The sequence below is a fragment of the Porites lutea genome, chromosome 2, assembly GCF_958299795.1.
Source record: "Porites lutea chromosome 2, jaPorLute2.1, whole genome shotgun sequence".
Lineage (NCBI taxonomy): Eukaryota > Metazoa > Cnidaria > Anthozoa > Scleractinia > Poritidae > Porites > Porites lutea.
Window position 1 is genome coordinate 39,396,035 of NC_133202.1, and position 21,307 is coordinate 39,417,341.

The window sequence follows — 21,307 nt, forward strand, 5'->3', positions numbered from 1 at the left end:
TACTAAAAGGAGCATCAGCATATTCAAGGACCGCCGAACAGGTTGTATATTTATTAAGTGGTTTTGACGTCATCTCCGGTACTGAACCTTCCTCAGTGGGAAGCCTTATTTATTTGCACTGCAATTAGCGTGTCCTATTATTCCTAACCGCATTGACCCTTCTAGTAACATCATTTGGATGATACTTAGAGCTCAGCAGACTTCGGAATGTGTACATGACAAGTGGGCTAGCGTTGACGTCTACTGAGTCTACGCCTGACCCCGCGAAACCTCTAGCTTATTACAAAACAATTTGACTTTAACGCCGGTAGTCGTCTTAGCCATATGTCTCTCTGACTCGCTACTGACCTGTTGTGAAAATGAACTGTCACTTTTCATTCATTTCCCTTTTGATTCGGCCACGTGGGAGCTGTTTCAGTCTCCCTGTTTATTTATTTTAGGTTCAGTTTTCCTCAAAGGGAAGTGGAGTCTCCCAAGAACATAACTTGAACTTAACTATGATACAACATACACAACCTGAACAGCGGAACGTAAGAAATGTAAAGTAAGAACTTCCTATTTATGTAGATTCTATTCATTAACTAAGTTAAAGTTTCCTTATAAAAAAGTTTCCTTATAAGGATGTGGGTTTAATAACTTTTTCAACATTATCAGGATCTCCTGGAACTTTGTTCCGGTAAGGTTTCAGAACTTTTCAAAATTCTTATTGCCAATAGCCAAAATTTTATGGTGAAAAAAGAACAACATATGGTAACTTTTTTAAAACAAAATTAGTCTGGAATTTACGTACAGAACACTTTCATCAGCCGAACATTTCCAAGATGGTGAAGTTCTGTGCCGAATGAGACATGACAGACATCCATTTTGGCCGTGAATCAGTAAATAAAATTAGTATCTTTCTTGCCTGTTCCAGAACCACCAGTGATGTCCAAACACCTAAATTAAATTAGACTATACATATGTTGTGGTTCAATTTTATCCTTGGTTTAAATTTTAATTCCCTTTGTTTTAAACTCATTATCATACATTACCATTCCCCAAAACGAAGGAAAATAAAATTTAAACCAAGGATAAAATTGAACCACAATACATATAAATAGAAAATGTTCTTCTCCAACGAGATTACGAAAATCCCCGAAAATTCCAGAACATCATCAACGTAAATAACCCAGTTGTTATTTTAATAGATTAATGATTTAGGCTGGGAATTTCCCTTAGCGTAAGTATCCTATCCGGTAGCAACATCATGAACTAAACAGTCATACTCTTGACCTTATAGAACCTCGTCATAATCTTGATCTGCGTGCTTTCAATTTTAATTTTAGAACACTTGCTGAGGTTTTAAATTAAACGGCTGAAGAAAGCCACATATTTTAGAAGAAGTCAAGACGGCGTGCCGAATAAGCGAAATTGAAGCCGTTATTTAAATAGAGCTCTTACCGAGTACTGGATTTTTTAATCTCTACAGTGGTCAGTACCTAGGTCATAATTTGTGATAAGTTTTGAAAACAAGCGTTAGAAGATCTCAGCTGCCCCGTGACGATACAGTCGACAAAGCTCGCAAGAATTCATCAACAAAACTGTGGTATTTTAGGTAATTTACATATTTTAACTTTCTATCATTATTTTTCTTTTTTACTAATTATTTCAAGAGCTGTTGTCTTTTCTCAATGATTGATTCTGGGTACTCCAGTTGGTCGATACAATTTACCACATCATGCAGTTGACCGTAAAGCCAGTAAACGAAAAAAGGCAACACTGATGTAGCAGTGAAGGAACTTGAAGCAATTTCGGCCTCGCTTTTTATTGTTTAAAACGGATCCTCTATTGGGATCTCAGCGGTGCTTCTGTTTTGTTTTTACACAGGCATAATAATCTTGGTCAGGGGCACCCAACGAGAATATAGTTCAAAACCACTTAAACACAGCACTGTTAAACGTATTTTAGTATTCAAAGTCATATTTTTATCCCCTAAAAATATCTCATCTGTTCGGATTTCCTAGCTGAAAGTCTAGTGATCCAAAAATTGTAGGGATCAAAACTTACCTTTTTGAAAATTTCAGCCAGAAAAAAGGCTCCCGAAAATTCTAGGTGACCTTTTTAGGGTAAAAATCCGTTAAAATGGGCAATTATACCATTTTTTAGATGTTCGAAAATCCTAGGAGAGGCAGGCAAGCAAGAAATTTTACAACAAATGTTCCGAAAATTCTAGATCTCAATCGTCTTCCGAACAGATCCGAAAATTGACGTTGGGTGCCCCTGCTTGGGGCGGTTGTGGGTCTCTAAACAATAGCACCTTGATCCAGTAGCCTGCGTAGCAGGCGCTAATGAGTGTGTGTCTCCCTCGCGCGCGCCCGTTCTTTCTAGGCTATGATCCGGTCCAGGGGCTTCTGCTTGATCCGATTCTCAAGGCAATACAATGTTAATATTGATATATCGTGAATACTGTTCTGTTTGGCTTTTAAACGAACTTAGACCCTCTGAATCGGCATTAGCCTCCCCGCAGACGTCCTTTTGGGGTTGCGTGACGAATGAACCCCACGGGACGTCTGCGGGGAGACTAAATCGGCATCAGATATTGCGATTCTGCAGGTTGCTAATTGTCCATTGTCGGTGAAATCAAAAGGTCATAGAACTGAGTTCTGCTTTCAACTCACGTTTCTTTCTAGAACTACTCGATTACACAAGATTCCCTCAAAATAATATTCTGTTCTTTCCATTTTTTTTTTCAGCTAATTTTCCTTCATGGGTTGCATTGTGGAATTTCTTAAGCGTTGTGTCAGCAAGAAAAAAATCCGGTACACTGAAGACGGATTTGATCTAGATTTGACATGTATCCTTTCTATTTAGCTTATTTTCACACTGACCGGAAAGCTTTTGCTCCGGCGCGAACTGCATACCGGATAGGGGTTCTGTTCACATATTTCTGTAACTCAGCGAAGCTGTGCCGAGCCGATCTAGAAAGTAGAGAGTCACATATCGGAAAGGTTTTCAGCTTTTAGCGCCGATACGCAAAGCCATCCAGTGCTTTTGAATGCTTTTGAACCCGGAAGATCGCAAAGGCGCTCGCAAAGGCGCTCGCAAAGGCGCGGGGCTCAAATTCTCCCCAGTTTCTCTCTTCAACTAACCATATTAGGAAACATTGTAGCCACTGCTGGAGCTTCGGCATGCGGCAAACATGGCGGATGGCGTTGTAAAATGTGTTTGAATTTTGCTCCAAAACTGTTTAGCACGGGAAGAATTTCGCATACCTACACTCACGATTTTGTAGCGGGGTTATTCTTATTTAAATAACTGGAAATGCAACTTCAGCTGAAGGACTGTTGATTCTTGACGAGCAGGTTTTTGTTGAGTGGTTTTGCAGCAGGCTGATTGATCGATTGTCGAAACATTTCGGGGAGAATGTCTTATTTCAAAGCTCTCGTCAGCAAGAAGAAGAGGCGATTCCAGGAGGAGGGGTTTGATCTAGATTTAACATGTATCCTTGTTTGCGTATTTTATTTCCTTTCGCTGATTTATGTGCCTTAGGTTTATCGCAGTCAAAGCATAAGGTTACATAAACAATTGCTGAAGTATCTAAGAGCTGAAACGATCAAATACGCCTAGTCTTTTCAGTGGTTTTCGCCTATCAAGGTGCGTTGAGACGGATATCAATCGTAGATCTCCTTTTAGAAGTTGTTTATGGCTTTCGTTGTATCGATATACTTATGGCGTTACACAAAGCTCATCCCTTTTCTAATGGCTTTCTTACTCTGAATCGACAATTCTTATATTTTGGTGTTTTTTTTTCTGTTTGTGTTCCGTGATTTTGATCATTTATACATCGCTATGTTTTGATTTAATCTTACGTATTTCTGAAAACATTGCAATGTTACATTTTAAAAAACTGAAACCATTTAATTTCGTATGATTGAGGTAACTGGAAATTCAATTATGCTGTAAATTTTTGTATTTACCTTCCGGTTTCCGTTACGTCAAGAACTGTGATTGTTGAAGCTGGACGATCGATAGAAATCGTTTTAACCACATCAGCAGTAATAATTTTTTTGTGAAGAGTGTAGTGGTAGACCCACTTTCGATTGTACTGTTTTGTTTAGTTTCTTGTTCAAACAAGTTTCTGACTTCAAAATAAATTATAGTAAATTAGTGTAACTGTTACAGGTCAAAATTATATTCAGGTGAAAATATTTTCATGTACAAACGGCAGCAAAATTAGTTGAGACTTCACCATAAGGGGTTTTCTGATGCTTTACTGACTTCCAGAGGGGAAAATAAAGCTTTTCCTCCCCCATCCCCCCGTGCAACATTGTGCCGCTGTTAGAGCTACCTATAGAAAACAATTGAATGAAGGGGAGGGGGGAGGGGTGTGGATTCTTTTGCCCTCTGTAGTTTAACCTATTTGAGTAACAAATGAGTAACAACAACTTTGTGGCCGATTGTAGGTTGATTCTCAATAAATCTTGTTTCCTAGCCCTAATTCATGAATAATTAGGGCTGGGAGACAAAGGAATAGAGAGTCAACCAAGGGTTAAAAAATTCCAGCCCGAATTTAATTTGGCCTGACCTGTAACATAACCAAGTGCATAGCCTGAGAAAACAAACAACATTTTGTGATGCCATCACTATTTTCCTCGTGAAATGACGTCTGAGAAACCAGCAGAGAAATTCCATACTGATGAAGCGAGACTACCCAGATCTGGGTAGTGCTACTGATTAGTTAAAGCAAATTTCATGAGCAGCACGACTAATAATAGAAGCACTACCCAGATCTGGGTAGTGACGCGTCATCATTATGGAATTTCCAGGGTCGTTTCTCAGATGTCATTTTGCAGGGAAACCGTTGGTGGCATCGCAAAATGTCAGCTGTTTTCTAAGGCTACTAAGTGTATTGTATACAGGGATGTTAGCAAACACTCGAGAGGTTTGTGTGTGTTTGTGTACATTCTTTTTGGTGACGTGCAAATATATTTAAAATGTCTATACACCGTATTCACAAATGGCAGACACGGGGGAAAAAACTGATGCCTAGTCATGAAAGTGAGGCGTTGGAGGATAAACAAAAATTGCAAATGGAAGTCTTTCAGTGAACTTGCAGAGTGTTTAGCACGGATTCCACCTAAAATAACTTTGTACAGACTTCTTTTTAGATACAATTACGTGGGAAGTCTTCTGCTTTTAATGTTTGGTATTGTTTGCTGTTTGCCGTCAAAAGGGACGCGTATATCTTCAAGGAAACAGGATGATTTTGTAGGTTTCCGAAGCATCAGAAGCTCGACAAGTGGGTGATGGCCGGAGAAAAGCAGCAAACATGTTGGCCCAAACTTCACACTGAAACTGAATACGAAAACCATATCAGTACAATTCTGTAAAACAGAAATAAAAACAGATATTGGTGGCGAGAAAAAGAGAAATAAGCGATGGATGTATGGCCTAATTGTCAACGGAAGAGACCTCCGTCTGCCATTACACAAAACAGGTCAAGTCGAGAGCGGGTGAAAGATTCATTCACGAGGCTCATTCATTCATGTCAGTGTCATTTTATACATATCTACGTATATATGTATGTCTGTTTTTACAACTTCCTTTGGATCATATTAATTCTGTCGCTTTGGAGTGAATTGTTCGAGGTCAATTGCAGAGCTTAGCAAAAATCTCATGATTTCTTTGTCATTGAATAATTTTATCAAAGTCAGAAGCTGTAGTGTGTGAATATTATGGCTTGCTATTTGCCTGGTCTCCTTTAGGGCACTATCTTCGAGAGCTCTTGGTAAAAAAGTGGTATTAAGCTCAGACATTACTAGGTTAGGCAAGCTCCTGTTTCGAATCATAAAATTCGAGTCTAGATCCGTTTATTTATATATGTATTCTTCACTTTTAAAATATTATGGAACATAAAGTTAAAACTCTTAACACCCAAAGATAAGAAACACGAAAATTACTTCCTGAAATGATATATGGCCGGCTTACTGAGTCCAGCTGCCGAGTAACAAGTTGAAACTTTGAGCGTACTACACTCGATCGATCCTGCATTCATACTAAAAAAGTAATTCTAACTGATGTCCTTCATCGATAAAGACCAGAGAATAACGTCATGGGAAACAAAAACCAAACATAACTTCATCGAAACCTCAGTCACCGCTTCTTTCCTGTCTTCCTTTATTCCATCTTGACTTGAACTGCTTGTTCAACGGCAGACGTCTCTTGCGTTGACAAGTAGGCCATATATCCATCGCCTATTTCTTTTTTTCTTGCCACCAAGATTTGTTTATTTTCTTGTTTTGCCGAATTGCAGTGAGCTGGCTTTCGTACTCGGTTTCTGTGGGAAGTTTGGGCCAACATGTTTGCCGCTTTTCTCCAGCCATCCCCCACTTGTTGAGCTTCTGATGCTTCGGAAACCTACAAAATCATCCTGTTTCCTTGAAGATATACGCGTCCCTTTTGATCGCAAACAGCAAATCAATACCAAACATTAAAAGCAGAAGACATCCCACGTAATTGTATCTAAAAGAAGTGCGTACAAAGTTATTTTAGGTGGAATATGTGCAAAACACTCTGCAAGTTCACTGAAAGTCTTCATTTGCAATTTTTGTTTATCCTCCAACGCCTCACTTTCATGACTATGCACCAGTTTTTTCCCTTTTGTCTGCCATTGGTGAATACAGTGTATGGCATGAGTGTTTGTGGTGTAGGTTGTTCAGTTTATGTTAAATGTTTTCTTGTTAGGGACATGCAGGAATAATAATGGCTACAGTATGAGTGTTTGTGAGAGTCCATTTTTTAACAAAAACTCACCATTAAAAATTTATATTGATATTTTAGCATTAAAGATTTGGCCAATCTGTGAATAACATAATAATATACAAGGCAAAAAAAAAAAATCCTGTCCAGTTATCTGGGACGAGTAGTTTTTCTTGCTGGGCACTTGCCTAATTGGCAATGATCCAGGCAAGGCATCCTCCAACTAAATCATTGGCTGAGAAAAGTAGTTGCGCCAGGCAAGCAAAATATAAGAGATGCTTGCCCAGATGACTTGTTGGAATTTAAGTTTTTTTAAAATGCTGCATGTACAAGAAATCTAGTGAGTCATCCATTTTTTATCCTGTGTGGTCTTTTCTCTGGAAATGGATGTATGTCTGCACTATTTTATGTTTGCTAACCTTGATCAGGTGTGTTCAGGTGCTGTGGGGGGCGGGAGCAAAAAAATCTGCAATTGAAGAAGGACCACCTGATCACAGGTTATGCATTTGCAAACTGCTAACGCCTTTGGATAAAGAGAGACATTTTTATTAACAATCATGTATTAAATTAACTCAGAGTGAAGTGCTGGTAAGGCAATTACCTTGTGCTTTCACTGTCAAAAGCATTTGGTGGGTTACTAAGCTGTTATTTAACAGGTGTTTCAGAAAGAAAGATTTGTCACATTTCTTTAACTTGTCTGCAAAGATATTAAACCCAACATAGTGGCAATGGGATTCCCCTCTGAAAATTTGGAGGGAGTCTACAGAAATCACATTGAGGAAGTTGTAAGGTACCACTCATTTAATATAACATTCTGTTGTTAAGGAAAAGTCATAACTAGAGGTACTGCTTGATTCTGTACCTTGGCGCTGTGCATGTGGTCTTGTATGAGGGATGGGGGGCAGCCTACAACTAGGTCCCCATACCCCAACCCCTAGATCTGCCACTGCAGGTTGCTTAAGTCATGGAACTAGGACCTGATAAGGTTACAGAAGATGTACATGTGCAAAGGGCTTTAAATTTTTGTTGGTAATGTTACTGGTTACAAACTGTATAATACACAAGTGTGTTTTTCTTTTGACAGATTTCTAGACGCGAGGCATCCTGATCACTACAAAGTTTACAACTTGTGAGTAATTAATAATGATTTTTAATGAATAATTATTTTAATTCTGTTAATATTTTTTCATATATTTTTCTTGTGCACATACTCAGGTGCTCAGAAAGGCATTATGATCCATCCAAGTTTAATAACAGAGGTAAGACTTAACAGAATGTTTACTTGTCAGTTTTGCTGAGCAGTACCATTAAATTAGCCACTTTCAGATGTTCTGATAGTGGAGGGCAGTCGAAGAATAGAGTGAGTAAAGAGGAAGGGATTACATGTAGTCCCTAGTCATTTTGTCCCTCACTTTCTCCATTCTTTGCCCATGCTCCACTAACTGAATGCCTGAATCAGGCTTTCATTAAGTAGGTATGGGTTTGAAGACCACTTTGGATAAAGCTTGATGCAATTCCAGAATACCAGATTCTTCTTGTACTTGCTGAAAAATCATTGTTGTTCTGTTTTTTTTTTTTTTTTTATCTATAGTTTGCATATGATGTTTTGTCAGCACTGCATGCTGTTGAATAATAGATTATCTTTCTGTTTGAAAATAAACTCTAGTTTTGGCCAAAGAAAAAAAATAGATTTATCTTTCTGTTCGAAAATAAACTCTAGTTTTGGCAAAAAAAAAACATTTCACTGTATTGTATCAACCATCAATGTCGCTGCCTTGTCACGGATTGAAAACCAAGAATAGTACTTTTTGTTGTTGTATCTTCAATCGTGTTGGTAGCCCTCACGTTTCTGACTAGATAATCATTAAATGGTTGTTCTCAGTGAGTGTCATTTTCATCATATTGTTATTAAGCAAATAACAACAATCAAATTGTTGTGTTTAGGGTAGAGCTGGAAAAAAACTTGAATTGCAGCTTGTCCTTTGAGCCAAGCAGCTCTCATATTTTGCTTGCCCGAGGCCACCTCTTGCTCATCTAAGTTTAAGATGATGTCTTCCTTGAACCCTTTGCAAGAAAATCTATGTGTCCAAGATTACTGGACAGGACTTTTTCTAGTGTCCTGAGTTAGTGGGAAAGCTTGTTATATAAAAAGGAATGTTAAATTTTGACTGTTCAGAAGGAGGGCTTAATAGAGGTGGGGCACTCAAAAGAGATGTGGGGGAGTTTATTAAACTTATGCCATTAAGTATTGCAGCTGAATCTCTTTTTCTCTTTCTACAGTTGCTACTTATCCATTTGATGATCACAATGCACCACCATTTGAGTTGATAAAACCATTCTGTGATGATGTTGATAAATTTCTCAAGGAAGATGAAAAAAATGTGGCTTTTATTCATTGTAAAGCTGGCAAGGTTCCTTGTATTTCATTTTTATTTTTTTGGGAACTAACCCTGGACTTTGATCAACGTGGCTTGGTAAAAAAAGTGAAAGAGTCCTTATTTTATATCGGTAGCTTGAAATAGGCAACTGACTAACAAAACTGAGACGGACAGTGCACTTATTGTACCCTCCCCCCTCCCTCACCCTCTCTCTCTCTCTCTCTCTATCACTGCTCCGTTTTATGGTATTTAAAGCTATAGTACTTAAAAGTTATACAGAAAGGAAAGAAGTTGAAAGAAGGATTTAAAGTCTCACCTGCGAATCGAATTCGCGACCTCCTGGACAGAAGGCCATGTTCTAACCAACTGCACTGATCCTTCCTTCAGTGGGTATTATCTTAATTTATTAGTCATTTCTAACAAAGCAGGGAGAATGGCCAGGGAGCAAAAAATGCTAGTGATAATAATTGCTGAAAATACTATTTACCTCAAAAGGAGAAGAGTAAATTCACACAGCCCTCTGCCAATCCAGACTGAAAGTGGGAAACTGTGTGCTGAGTCCATATTGTTTTCATTTTAACTCAGCATGGGTTGCATTTGGTCAGTGCCTGAAAATTTGTAACAGTTGCAATTACTATTTGTTGTTACTTGACAGGGGCGGACTGGGGTGATGATATGCTCTTACTTACTTCATAATGACCACTTTAAAGAAAGCAAAGATGCCTTGAAGTACTATGGTGATGCAAGAACAAGAAATGCAAAGGGTGTTACTATTCCCAGTCAAAGAAGATATGTTTTGTACTACAATCATCTGTTAAGACACCGCTTGACATACACGCGGACAATGGTGCTTGTCAAGGGATTTCAAATGACGCCTATTCCTACTCTGCAAAACTCCACCTGCAGTAAGCAAATTGTGCTCTTAAATTTGAACCCCTTCTAATGGCCACCTCTCTACAATGGCAACAGCTAGTCCGTGAACATGTCCCAGATGGCAATTAAAACACAAACTTTAAATGACGACCAATGTGACCATTGTAATGGTTACTGCTATTTAAGCAATTGCAAATTAAGCCTGAAAAATTGCTATGAAGACCCATACGTTAGGAACATGCCAATTTTTTCAGTTTCAATTTTTTCAACCTGTGAAAGGAATGAGACAGAATGAAGATGATGGGAACTGTTGGAATACAAATCTACATGTGTGACCATAATCATCTCCATTCTACAGTATGTTCGAACCATTCCTTTCATGAGTAAGATGAACATTAACTCAACAAATTGGCCTGCTCACAATGTTTGCAATGTTGGACAAAATGTTAAGACAAATGGGTGTTACCTTGTCTTGTTTCAAGATAAAGCTCTTGAAAGCACTGGAAACTACAAAGACTCCTCTTCCTCTCCTCCCTCACCAAAAAAACAATGTTGAACTCCAGCTTGATCTTTTCTGACCCCGACTAATCAGCTGTGATCAGGGTGGGGGGAGGGGAGGGGCCATAGTGGTACCAAATCTACGGGATATGCATTCTGTGGGAAGGAAAGTACAAAATTCTTAACCCCTTTTTTCCAAGATTGTGGGTCTTCATACAGCTGTAGCTCAGTAGGTTGAGCACTGCAGTGCTAATGGCCATGGGTTTGAATCCTGTTGAAGCCTTGACATTTTTTGTCCTTAATCTGTGATTGCTTAAATTGCAATTACCACTGCAATGGTCATGCAATGGTCACTGAGATAGTCTTTATTTTGAAAATATAGTCTCTCCACAATGACCATTAAGAAGCAAACAATGTTCCTTTGGTCTTAATTATTATCATTCTGAACATTTTGATTACACTGTATGTTGCATTGATGTGCTGTCATAAGCACATTACTGAGCAATATTACAATATTTTATTAATTTCAGGGTGCAAAGAAAGTCATTTTTACAGCTTGACGTTCTGGCAAGCTGAAGCTAGCATTTACTAGCCCAGATGTCATTTCAACTAGCCCCAGACACTTTTTGACGAGTAGAATTGATTTCATAGTTCTTCTGTTATTTCGAACTGCTCAAAAAACCTCACTTGCCCGTCGGGCAAGTTAACAACAGAATTCACTAGCCCAATAGCAAAATCCACTAGCCCCGGGCTATCGGACACTACTTTCTTTGCACGCTGAATTTAATAATTATTTTTTATTTTTTTTTGAGAGCATTGCCCAGGTTAATGTTGGTCATTTTCTTTGTCAGATCCATTCTATATAATCTGGCAACAGAAAGTAAAGTTATACCAGTCTAAAGTAACTGAGGTAATGTGTTTTGTTGTTGTTGTTACTGTTGTCATGCTAGCACCCTCCAACCCAGATGTCAGTGAGAAAGTTTTCTAACTGTAGGGCCATAACTTATTTTTGCTTTTAAAAAGGACATACTATTATATCCAGCTTTCTTAAGTAGGAAGAATATAATTGTCCATGTGAGAAGAAAGCGTGGCTGAGTGGTTAGAGCACTGGAATTGCAAAGAGATTCTAAAATAATAGCCAACTGCTTTGCCTCTGGTCAGTTGGCATTCTTAACCTTTGTTATGTTTACAGTTAGACCCCATTTAAATACAGACACTTAAGGGGCCATAGAAAGATTCTGTAAAATATTAAGTGCATTGAATTAAGAAAAAAATGCAAACGCTTTCTTTCCCCAGTGACAAAGCAAACTGTCCCTAATAATGAGGTGTCCATATTAAGCGGGTGTCCAAGAAGCGGGATTTGACTGTATTTTCAAATGTTTTTTCTGTCCTTATTTGTGGGCTGCTGTAAATACCACTGGATGACCAGTATTACCCCTATAAAGTCCTTTTTATTATAATTTTCATTTTGAAGTCATGAATAGTACTGTTGTTGGCAGTGACTGACTACACTCGCCCAGATGATCATACTCCAGCTACTCACACATATGAGTATTCTAGCTGTTGTTTTAATACAAAAATGCGGGCTTCTTCACTCATAAGTACATTTTTGTGTTTTGAAACAGGCCAAGAAAACCCCTACTGGATTTGCCTTTGAAGTAACCCAACCAATTCCCATTTGTGGTGATATCAGAGTGGAATTCTTCCATAAAGACATGTTCAAAAAGGTGAGATACTGGCAAAGTGCTGTGATGGCTACTGATACTGTGTAATTTACATTGTAAATTAAATGACAGTTAATTAATCTGTCAGAAAAAATTCTGAATAATTTAGCACATGCTTTTTACTCAACGACCAAGTATGGTTGTGATGGGTTTTACTGATTTTTAGAGTTAATATGGAAAGTATGATTTCAGGTCTCTTTAATTTATGTTAATACACGTACCAGGGCTCGACGTTGTGACCTGTGGGGTCGCCAATGCAACCAGCTTTTACGCAGTGGCGACTAAATTTTCGTGCCTGGTCGCCAACCTGGCCCCGAAGATAGGTGACTTTCTTCTTTGGGAAAACATACACTAATGATAATTTGTTATCCTTTACAAAACTAATGGATAGTTAGTTTAATGCTCTAACCTTTTGCCCAAACGCTTTAACGGTTTGTTTAAATGTTTTACAATTTGTCTAAATGCTTTAACCATTCCTTCCAACACTATAACAGATTGTTGTTATGACCTAACAGCTGGTCCGTCTAACATTTGACTTTTACTTGAAAGAGGATTGTGAAAATCACAAGTGATGAATTCGACGGAAGTCTTATCGACTTTCAGGCAAATCGATCACAATTCTCAACAGGCCGTCCCATGTTTCTCCAGGAATGACTTTTAGCGCATCGATTTGAAACAGTATCTTTATGTCGAACATGTATCTCAATTTGCGGACTCAATGGCAGATTGGTCTGATAAAAGTTTAAGGTAATCAAGAACGAACAAGGCTTATTTCTCGAGCTTCTTGTAAACAACTTTATGCAATTTTTTGTTGTGCATGACAATCCAAATAAAAGCTCTGCCATATTTTATTGACTTCTAATGAAGTAATGTTGAACTTATGCTGTTTGTCTAACAGACTTCTTGCAAAATCAACTATTTTGCCTGAGAACATTAGTAACGTTTCCTCTTTCTGGAGACTTTGAATCACGTCCTACACAACCACGAAATAGACCAAGTTTCACTGATGTTCATTTGTGAACATGCAAATACATGGGGCGCAAAACAAATTTTACAGATTTTGTTCTTTAATAACCCAAATACGTTTCTTTGTGATTCCTAAAGTTTGTTTATCTAAATGTGTATTCCATTGCTTGAATACCTGTTTGAGGAGATTTACACTTGAGTACGGGCTCATTTTCCTGAACACCGGCCGGTAATCGAGCCTTGAGCGAAAACCGTTCAAAAGAAAGTTCAAAGGAAGTCTAAAGCATTATTTTTCTGTTAAGGCTAAGTAAAAGATGTTAAGTTTAAATAATGTATTTCATTAGTTTTTAAATATAATTTTTGGCGACTAGAAGACTTCTTCTGGTGACCAAAAAAAGAAAACTTGGAGGCCAGCTGGCCCCAACATTTTTTTCTGAAATTCGAGCACCGTGTACTCAATCTAACATGTATTGTTTTTCTTCAATACAGGAGAGAATGTTTCAGTTCTGGTTTAATACGTTCTTTGTAAGTCAAGCTGCAGTCACAAGAGAAATCTATGAAGATGAACCAACGCTTAAGATATTTGAGGTTGATTCTGATTTACGTTACTTCGATGTTGGAAAACCAGATCTTGACAAAGCACACAAAGATGACAGAGAAAAAATATATCCTTCAAACTTTACAGTAAGTGCAAGGCTCAAAACAATTTTTGGATGGTGGCCGGGCAACAAAATTTTTGCCCGGTCATGTCTCGTCACTGACCAGTCGAAATATTGGGGGAAAAGTTAATATTTATTATTATTATTATTTATTGTGTTATTTTGAGCCCTGAAGTGGTTTACGGTCATTCTTTGCTTACTGCTGTTATGTTTTGTTATGTAAGTGTCATGGTTATTAGCTGTTAAATGTTAAAGAGTTATGAGAAGGTTGGACTAGCTATGCAGAAGGCCTGCTTGGTTTAAGTCCTCTGCTGACAACTATAAGCTGGAGCTGTATTTCAGTAGTCAAAGTTCAACTTTTGAACCGCCCTTGAAAATGTCCAACTAGTTTGCTTTCAGCTTTGAGATTTTAACCATTTTATACAGTCAAACCTTGTTAATATGGAGGCTGAGGGGACCATAGAAAGGGTCCATATTAACGCGGTGTCCATATTAAGCAGGTGGTGTTAGAAGTAAAAACTAGACCCTATTTTGAACAAAATACTAAAGAGATAAAACAGGACATATTAGACATCTCTGACCTTCATAAAACCATTACTGGCAGACCATGTCTATGGGAACACTCACAAGTTGCTCATTATATATTGCTTAATCAAAAATCGTTCTGTGCAGAACTCCAAAATAGTCTAAAATTTATTTCCACAGTTCCTCCTTTTGTGTACTGCAGGGGGTAACCCTGCAATGGACTAGCATCCCGTCCAGCGGGGAGTAGCAATACTTCTAGGTGCTTCATGCTGGTGAAACCGGAATAAGCTCTGGCCGCTTGAGCCTTTAGCTTGTGTATGCCTTTACCTTATGTGAAGATATTTGGCTCATTGTAATCAAAACCTACAATCCTGGCTAAAAGGTTTTGGGACACCTCCCCTTTTTCACTTGGTTTTGTATGGAATTTGCAGCTAACTGGTGATACACACTCATAACAAGAGTTACAGCCTTAACAAGATTTTCCCCCCACCACCCCTAAACAAAGTTGAGGTCCTTGAAGTGTACAAGATGTGCAAAAGGTTTTTGACTTGTAACACCCAACACTGTTCAGTGGGGGAGGGGGGTCTACTTAAATTACATTTTCCTCACCTAAAAGACAGTGTCCCAATGTTTTGAAAAGGATTGTAGAGCTCCAGGGGCGGATCTAGGGGGAGGGTGCAGGGGGTGCGCACCCCCCCCCCCCCCGAGATGACCTGCGGTTTTCTAATACAACTGGTATTCTGCCAAAAAAAAAAAAAAAAAAAAAAAACGATGTGATTTATTGGTATTGAAGTAGAGCAAGAGACGAGTGCACCCCCTCCTAAAAAAATCCTGGATCCGCTCCTGAGCTCCCAGCCCTCTCATGGTACTTCCCTGAGATCTAGGCAGCCATGGAAACTATTATGCAAGCTTGTTGGGCGGATGCTTGTGTGTTGACAGCAAGCTGTCCACATTACTAAAAAACAGACCTATCTCGTTTGTTGCAAAGCCTACGTTAAGCACGGAACTAGTGGTGCATGTAGTAGAAGTGACAGACAAGATCTAGAGATTTCACAGCATTTCTGTATTTATGCTAGCATAAGTTTGCTTTTTCAGATCCGTGTCTTATACTCCGAAGTTGGATTGGTGGAGGCTCCTTCAAGTGCATCTTTGCCGAGAAAGCCAGCCAAAAAAACAGGAACTAAACACAGGAAGAGTCGTTCCATGGATTCATTTGATAGCATAATTAACAATTCAGGAGAGTATGAAGAAGACAATTTTTCAGACACTGACAATGAGGAAGAATGGCAAAAAGAAGCTCAACAAAGCAATCAAAAAGACTGGGAAAAAGAAACTCATCAGAGCAATGCAAATGAATTGCAAAATGAAGCTCAACAGTCAACGTATGTTTAAGACAAAAAAATGCACAATTTAAACTGCCACTATTGCAGCATCACTTGGAAATGACATTTGAACTCCTTGCAAGATAGTCTCATTATTATGTTTAAAGGAACTATATGACTCTTTGAGGATCTTGAGGATGTCATTAAGGGTGGCGCATGCTTCACTTGTTAGATTACTGTAGTTATTTTTATAGTTTATACAAAAATGAGAATTTTTTTACATTTAAGCTAGGCTGGGATATCATCACTTATTGTTATGAAAATATGTCTGTTGTGTGTTGTTTCAGAAAATGGCCATACAAAGGTGTTTTGACTGGTAAAGAATTACCTCCCAATCCTTAATATGAATTTCCAGTGTGGTTATATCAAGCTTTGATATCTGCATATATATTCTCCTTACTGTCCTTCTTACATCTCATGTCAAAGGTCTCATGTCATCAAAGGTCATTTCCTGAATCCTTGCATTCAGATACTGTGACATTTGCATAAACAAATTCAAGATGTAAATAAACATATATTAATTAGAATACAAGCAGAGATGTAAACTATTCATCAGTGCACAGCTAGACCCTCATAAGAAGCTAATAGTTAGCTTGTTAATAAAATTGCCAGCTAAATGACAAAATATATGATTAAGCCAGCATAGGCTAATAAGTCTGCTAAAGTTGAGGCTAAATTGCAGTTTTAGGGAGCTGTTGAACAGTTATAATTTTCAGCCGTAATTGATAGTTCACAAAAAGTAGCAAAATTTGTGGATCCCCATATCTTACAAAGTTGTTTCTAGAAAAATAATGATGCATGGCCTCTATTATGATGATCCGTGTTAATGACATGGAAAAGAAAGAGTATAACAGTTCTTACATCTCTATCCTGAAGGGATAAGATATTATTTTGCTCAGAAACGAAGAGTAGAGGTGAAATCACAACTGTTAGTCATGGAAGAAGGTGATGAGGTTGTTTGGCTACATACTAAAATTACCTCTTCTTTCTATGGCATTTTTGCAACGCACACAACGGCCTAAAAGCCAATAGGTAAAAAAAATAATACAATGTGCTCTACAAATTTCTCTGGCCTATTGCTGGAGAAAGGTTTCTCACACTCCAGTTTTGCCGAGCTATGCTATCAGAGACTTAATCAGGCAGAGACTTAGATGAAGGTTTGTTTTTTATGTTTTAAAACTCACTGGATTCGATCCATAATTATTTGACTTTGCTGGCATTGCAAAAAATTTCAAGCTGTCCAAGTGAGTTGATTTCCAAAGGGTTGCTTTCTCATGATCAACCAAATGTCTTATTCGTCCCTCTTTCTGCCTATTTCTGTTTGTCATTATAATATTTAACTGTTACTTTTAACTTCTTACTTTAACATATTTACACACCCTTCATGTTGAATGTAGAAATGGATGACAAATAGAAAACAGAGATTGTAGTTGATTATAGTTGAATAAAAATAGCAGACATTATGAAAGTCTGGTTTAAGAATCCTTGCATTGATAAAAAAAGACTGCAGGAATTTGGTGTTAATGTTTCCTACAGAACCTTACATGCTAAGACATATCCAGATTTTTTAAAGCTTATCATTGTTCATTACTTGTTAGTGGACCATTGAGTGATCCAGTAACCTTGAAACATTTTACCCCACAAGCAGAGGTTGCCCTCTGGCGTGGCTTTTAGCGTTTGCAAAGTCATTCACGTGACTGACAAGTGACACAAATGAATTTGTAAATGCTAAAAGCCTTGCTGGAAAAAAACCTCTGCTTGTAGAGTAGAAACAATTTTCATTTATGTTTCTTATCAGTTGTAAAATCTAAGGCATCCACTTTATAAAAAATAAAGAGAAAATTATTTTTTCTAACAGAGAAAATGTGAGAGTTATGTGTGAAGGTAGGGTAGGGGGGGAACGGTGACATAAAAGAAAGGGGTGGTACGAAATAATGAGACTTGTGAGGGTGACTTATGGTCTTAATTAGGGTCTAACTAAGCAGTGGCAGATCCAGGGGGGCCACCTTCCCCCCTCTTATTTTTAGATCAAACTGTGCCCCAAAGGGTCGAAAAAAATCTTTTTTGAGATGGCCCTCCCCCCCGCCTCTTATCTGAAGGTATGGATCCGACACTGCTAAGAACTAACCTCGTTCCCAGGGGAAAGAGGTTGACTGAGGACATGAAGAAGCAGATAGCACGCACTCCATTACCATCACTGCAAAGACGGTATTTGGGTTTATTGACCTGCAATGGTCAGGTTAGCACAAAGTGGACATGGAGCAAGAGACGTGCGTGACAAGGGAAGTAAGATTTCTGTGCCTTCCCCAGTGCTCACGTGCTTCGTGCATGCCTCAAAAACACGAATAAGTAGTGCAAACCCATTCTAGGTGGAGAGAATTTAAGCCTGGTGAATACATGAGAAATGATGATGTTATAACATTCAGTGACACTGGTGGCTTGGAAGAGACTCTTTTTGGGAGTAGTTGGAATTTTTAAACCATCCATGCCATCCAGTCCCAGAGGTTTTTCTTAAAATTTGTCATGAAAACTGTCATCCTACTTTGTGCAATATTATTTTGTTAACTATTGTTACCATAAAATTATGTGATGCCATCTTTTCAGGTGGAAGGCAATTAAGAAACTAGCCTGCAGAGCAGGCGTTTTTTACGTTTTTTAACGAAAACTCGGAGGTACTTTGATCGTGGCCGCCATCTTGAAAAACAACCAAAAAGACTAAGGGGGAGGGGCGGTGGAAGGGGGGAGGGGCGGGGAGGAGAGAGGAGAAATTAGTATTAGTATGAGTATTTTTCCTCCCCTCCCCTCCCCTCCCCCTCCCCTATTTTAAACCCATCTACCTCTCACTTAAAGTCCACCGCGGTCAAACGTCTGAGCATGCGCGAGAAATTGCGCGGGGATCACTTCGTTCGATTCAAAAAACCTGCATGTGGCTGTGTCGACGGCAGCGTCTTCTTGTGAGTTAGAAGCGAAATTTTCTTTTTACTTCAATGAAGTTCATTGGTGATAAAAGGGACGAAGAAGAGGAACTTATAACATGAATTGTAAGTATGAGTAAATATGCATTTGTCTTAATATTCCCGGACTTGTTGGTTGTATTAATTTTGTTGATCAATGATCATGACGCGGTGCGCAGTGGATGCAAATCGTGTTGGCTGAAAAATCTAACCTTAAGATTGTATTATATAATACTTTTATACTAACACATGCTTGAATGAACACTTGGTTATTTCATTGAATACTAACCATACACTTTAGGTTCTGGCTTGTTCTGCAAAATACAACATTGTTTGGTTGCTCTCGTTGATGAACTCGTACATTTCATGGTTCTCTTTCATGACAGATGAAAGCTTGTTCTAACTTTTTACATCAAATTAGCTCACATTTTCTCGCAAAGAGTTAAGGTCTGTAATAAGAACAAGCAAAATCTGACGATAATAGTTATTAATGTCATTTCTGATTTCATCAAATAAACCTATGTTTTAAATCCCGGAAAACTTAAAACTTAAACTTACATGTAAGCTTATTGAAAATTAAGCAAACTTAACAAATGTTAAGGAGCACATGTTGTAGTTTGGGCTTATCATCGCTTTCACTGCCTTCAAGAAATTCTCGGTGTTTTCAACAGTTGTACTGGCAATAAGAGCTCCAAAATTACCATGCAAGTGGCTGTCGAACATCACAATATTTGCTCCATGTGCAACAAAACAAATTGTCATATCGGTGATAATAAGAATTGCAGATAGATTAGCTTCTTGAGTTAAACGTTGGAGGTAAAATGCTGCTGATGACTGGGGTACATTTATATCTTCACTGGTTAATGTGATGTCAAATGAATCTTCCATTTGAATTTGTCCAAAGTTTTGTCTAAGATGTTGGACAGCGTCATCAACAGCAAAATTAATTGCTCTTCCCCCAGTTAAAGTGTCATGTGTGGAATTTCCCTGAATGATGCAGGACATCACAACAGCAGCCCACACAGGTGAAATTTGTGTTGGGGGTGGTAGGTGTCCTATGTTGGCATGATAACTTTTTGCCAAGTACAATGCAATGAAAGTGCAAGCGTTTGACCCCCTCCTGCCATTCATAGTAGCCTGCGAAACAGACTGTGGAAAAAAAAGGAATTTGCTGCCTGCACTGTTCACTGATGTGATGTTGATGTTTTGATTTGCTTGTTGCGCTTGGTGATTGACTCCTTGGTCTTGGCAGTGTGGCTGCTGTGGATGTTGCTCTTGACATTCTTGTTGTTGTCCTTGTACTCTTAAACTTGGAGGTTGTGGGACAGTGACATTAGCTAAAGCATGATCTACAAACTGTTCCCATTCATCGGATTCATAGAAAATAGGTTGTCTTGAGTTGTTAGGAGTTAATTCTGTGTCAGGCTCTTCAGAGGATAAGTTGGATGTTTCTGCATTGGTAGTTGATGACGACGATTTAGTAGGTGTTAGTAAACTGAGATTAAAAGTATCAGCCAGCATGGCTACTTTCTTTAACAGAGGCTTAGTACAGATTGGACAGTTAGAGTTATTTCGAAGGTAACATTCTTGGTGGAAAGTGTGGCAGCAAGCTAGTCTTACAAATTGGTCAGTGTCTTGAGTTACAGCACAGTTGCTGTAGTCGCATAAAATGGCTGGATTTGGATACTGTGGGTTGCTATCCAGATGTTTGTACGAAAGAGGAAGAGACTTTGTATCAACAATTTCATTGAATGTTTGAAGATGGAATTTTTGTCTTTTGTTTTGACTTTGACTGGAAGGGTTGTCTGTAACCTGTGTAACAAAAATAATGTTTCTGTCAAACACAGAAGATAGTTTTAAGAAATATTAAGAATAACACAGTGATAGTCAAGCTTTAATGATTCCTCCATTAATCTTCATAGTAGAACAGTATTAATTTTATTTAACTTTATCACATTTTCATTAGGTTTGCCATGTTTTTTTTAGCTGAAGGATAAAATATGAACTGTTAAAAATAATTTTTTCACTTCTTATATTTTGTAATATCGAGAGTTAGCCTTGTTAGTTTGCTGCTTCTTTAAGCTGAGCTTTCATCATCCATTTTCTTCACCTGTGTGCTTGACAGTGTTGGCTTAGGTATTGATGAGGTGACATTTATGCGGCTTATCCGTTGAAATCTAAATAACTTCGCTTTCATCTATTCAATTCAAACAAGAAGAAGATTTATGTGTAGAGTTACAAAATGATGCAGATACTTACCTTCTTAGACTTTCCAATATTTTGAGCAACATCCTGGAATAATTTCAAAAGCACCTCAGCAACTTTGCCTGTATAAGTTTTAGAAGTTCACATTAAGTGAGGCAAATCAAGACAATACATGTCTATAGCCATGCAAGTTTTTTTTCAGTATAAATTTGTGGCCATGGTCTAGAATGACAGCAACCTGTATCTTTGTGTTTTTGTTTTTGTGGGGTTTAAAAAAGAACTATGCAACTCATACACTGTAAAATATCTGCATGTTACGGTGTATCTACCAAAATCATTGGTCAAGAGTTTCTAGGAGAGAGTAAGACTATGGGAATTTTTAAATGAAGCTCCATTAATATCTGC

General features: G+C 38.2%; 1 protein-coding gene and 1 long non-coding RNA gene across 4 annotated transcripts in view; both read left to right on the forward strand.

Annotated features, from left to right (window-relative positions):
• The first annotated feature begins 1,438 nt into the window (after nt 1-1,438).
• LOC140928576 (phosphatidylinositol 3,4,5-trisphosphate 3-phosphatase and dual-specificity protein phosphatase PTEN-like) lies at nt 1,439-17,607 on the forward strand. Of its 3 annotated transcripts, none has more exons than XM_073378346.1 (12): nt 1,439-1,594; nt 2,733-2,833; nt 7,444-7,528; nt 7,823-7,867; nt 7,954-7,997; nt 9,019-9,149; nt 9,772-10,021; nt 11,339-11,397; nt 12,113-12,214; nt 13,667-13,861; nt 15,457-15,743; nt 16,031-17,607. In XM_073378346.1, exons 2-12 carry the CDS (start codon nt 2,746-2,748, stop codon nt 16,083-16,085), a joined length of 1,341 nt encoding a protein of 446 aa, XP_073234447.1. In that variant the 5' UTR covers nt 1,439-1,594; nt 2,733-2,745; the 3' UTR covers nt 16,086-17,607. The 3 variants fall into 3 exon arrangements, with proteins under 3 accessions (XP_073234447.1, XP_073234449.1, XP_073234448.1); XM_073378348.1 differs by lacking the exon at nt 1,439-1,594 and adding an exon at nt 3,342-3,478 and having other exon boundaries at nt 2,727-2,833; XM_073378347.1 differs by lacking the exons at nt 1,439-1,594; nt 2,733-2,833 and adding an exon at nt 3,093-3,478.
• Nucleotides 17,608-18,610: 1,003 nt separating this feature from the next.
• LOC140928577 (uncharacterized) overlaps nt 18,611-21,307 on the forward strand; it is a 5,342-nt gene continuing 2,645 nt past the window's right edge. Inside the window, exon 1 of the long non-coding RNA XR_012164656.1 lies at nt 18,611-18,784. This is a non-coding gene — a long non-coding RNA (uncharacterized lncRNA). The remainder of the gene's footprint in view (nt 18,785-21,307) is intronic.

Bases quoted from the DNA above. Each gene is read 5' to 3' on its own strand.
- LOC140928576 (XM_073378346.1), top strand. From the start codon at position 2,746: ATGGGTTGCATTGTGGAATTTCTTAAGCGTTGTGTCAGCAAGAAAAAA. The intron at 2,834-7,443 runs GTATCCTTTCTA...TTGTCTGCAAAG, and splicing joins ATTTGATCTAGATTTGACAT to ATATTAAACCCAACATAGTG. The intron at 7,998-9,018 runs GTAAGACTTAAC...CTCTTTCTACAG, and splicing joins ATCCAAGTTTAATAACAGAG to TTGCTACTTATCCATTTGAT.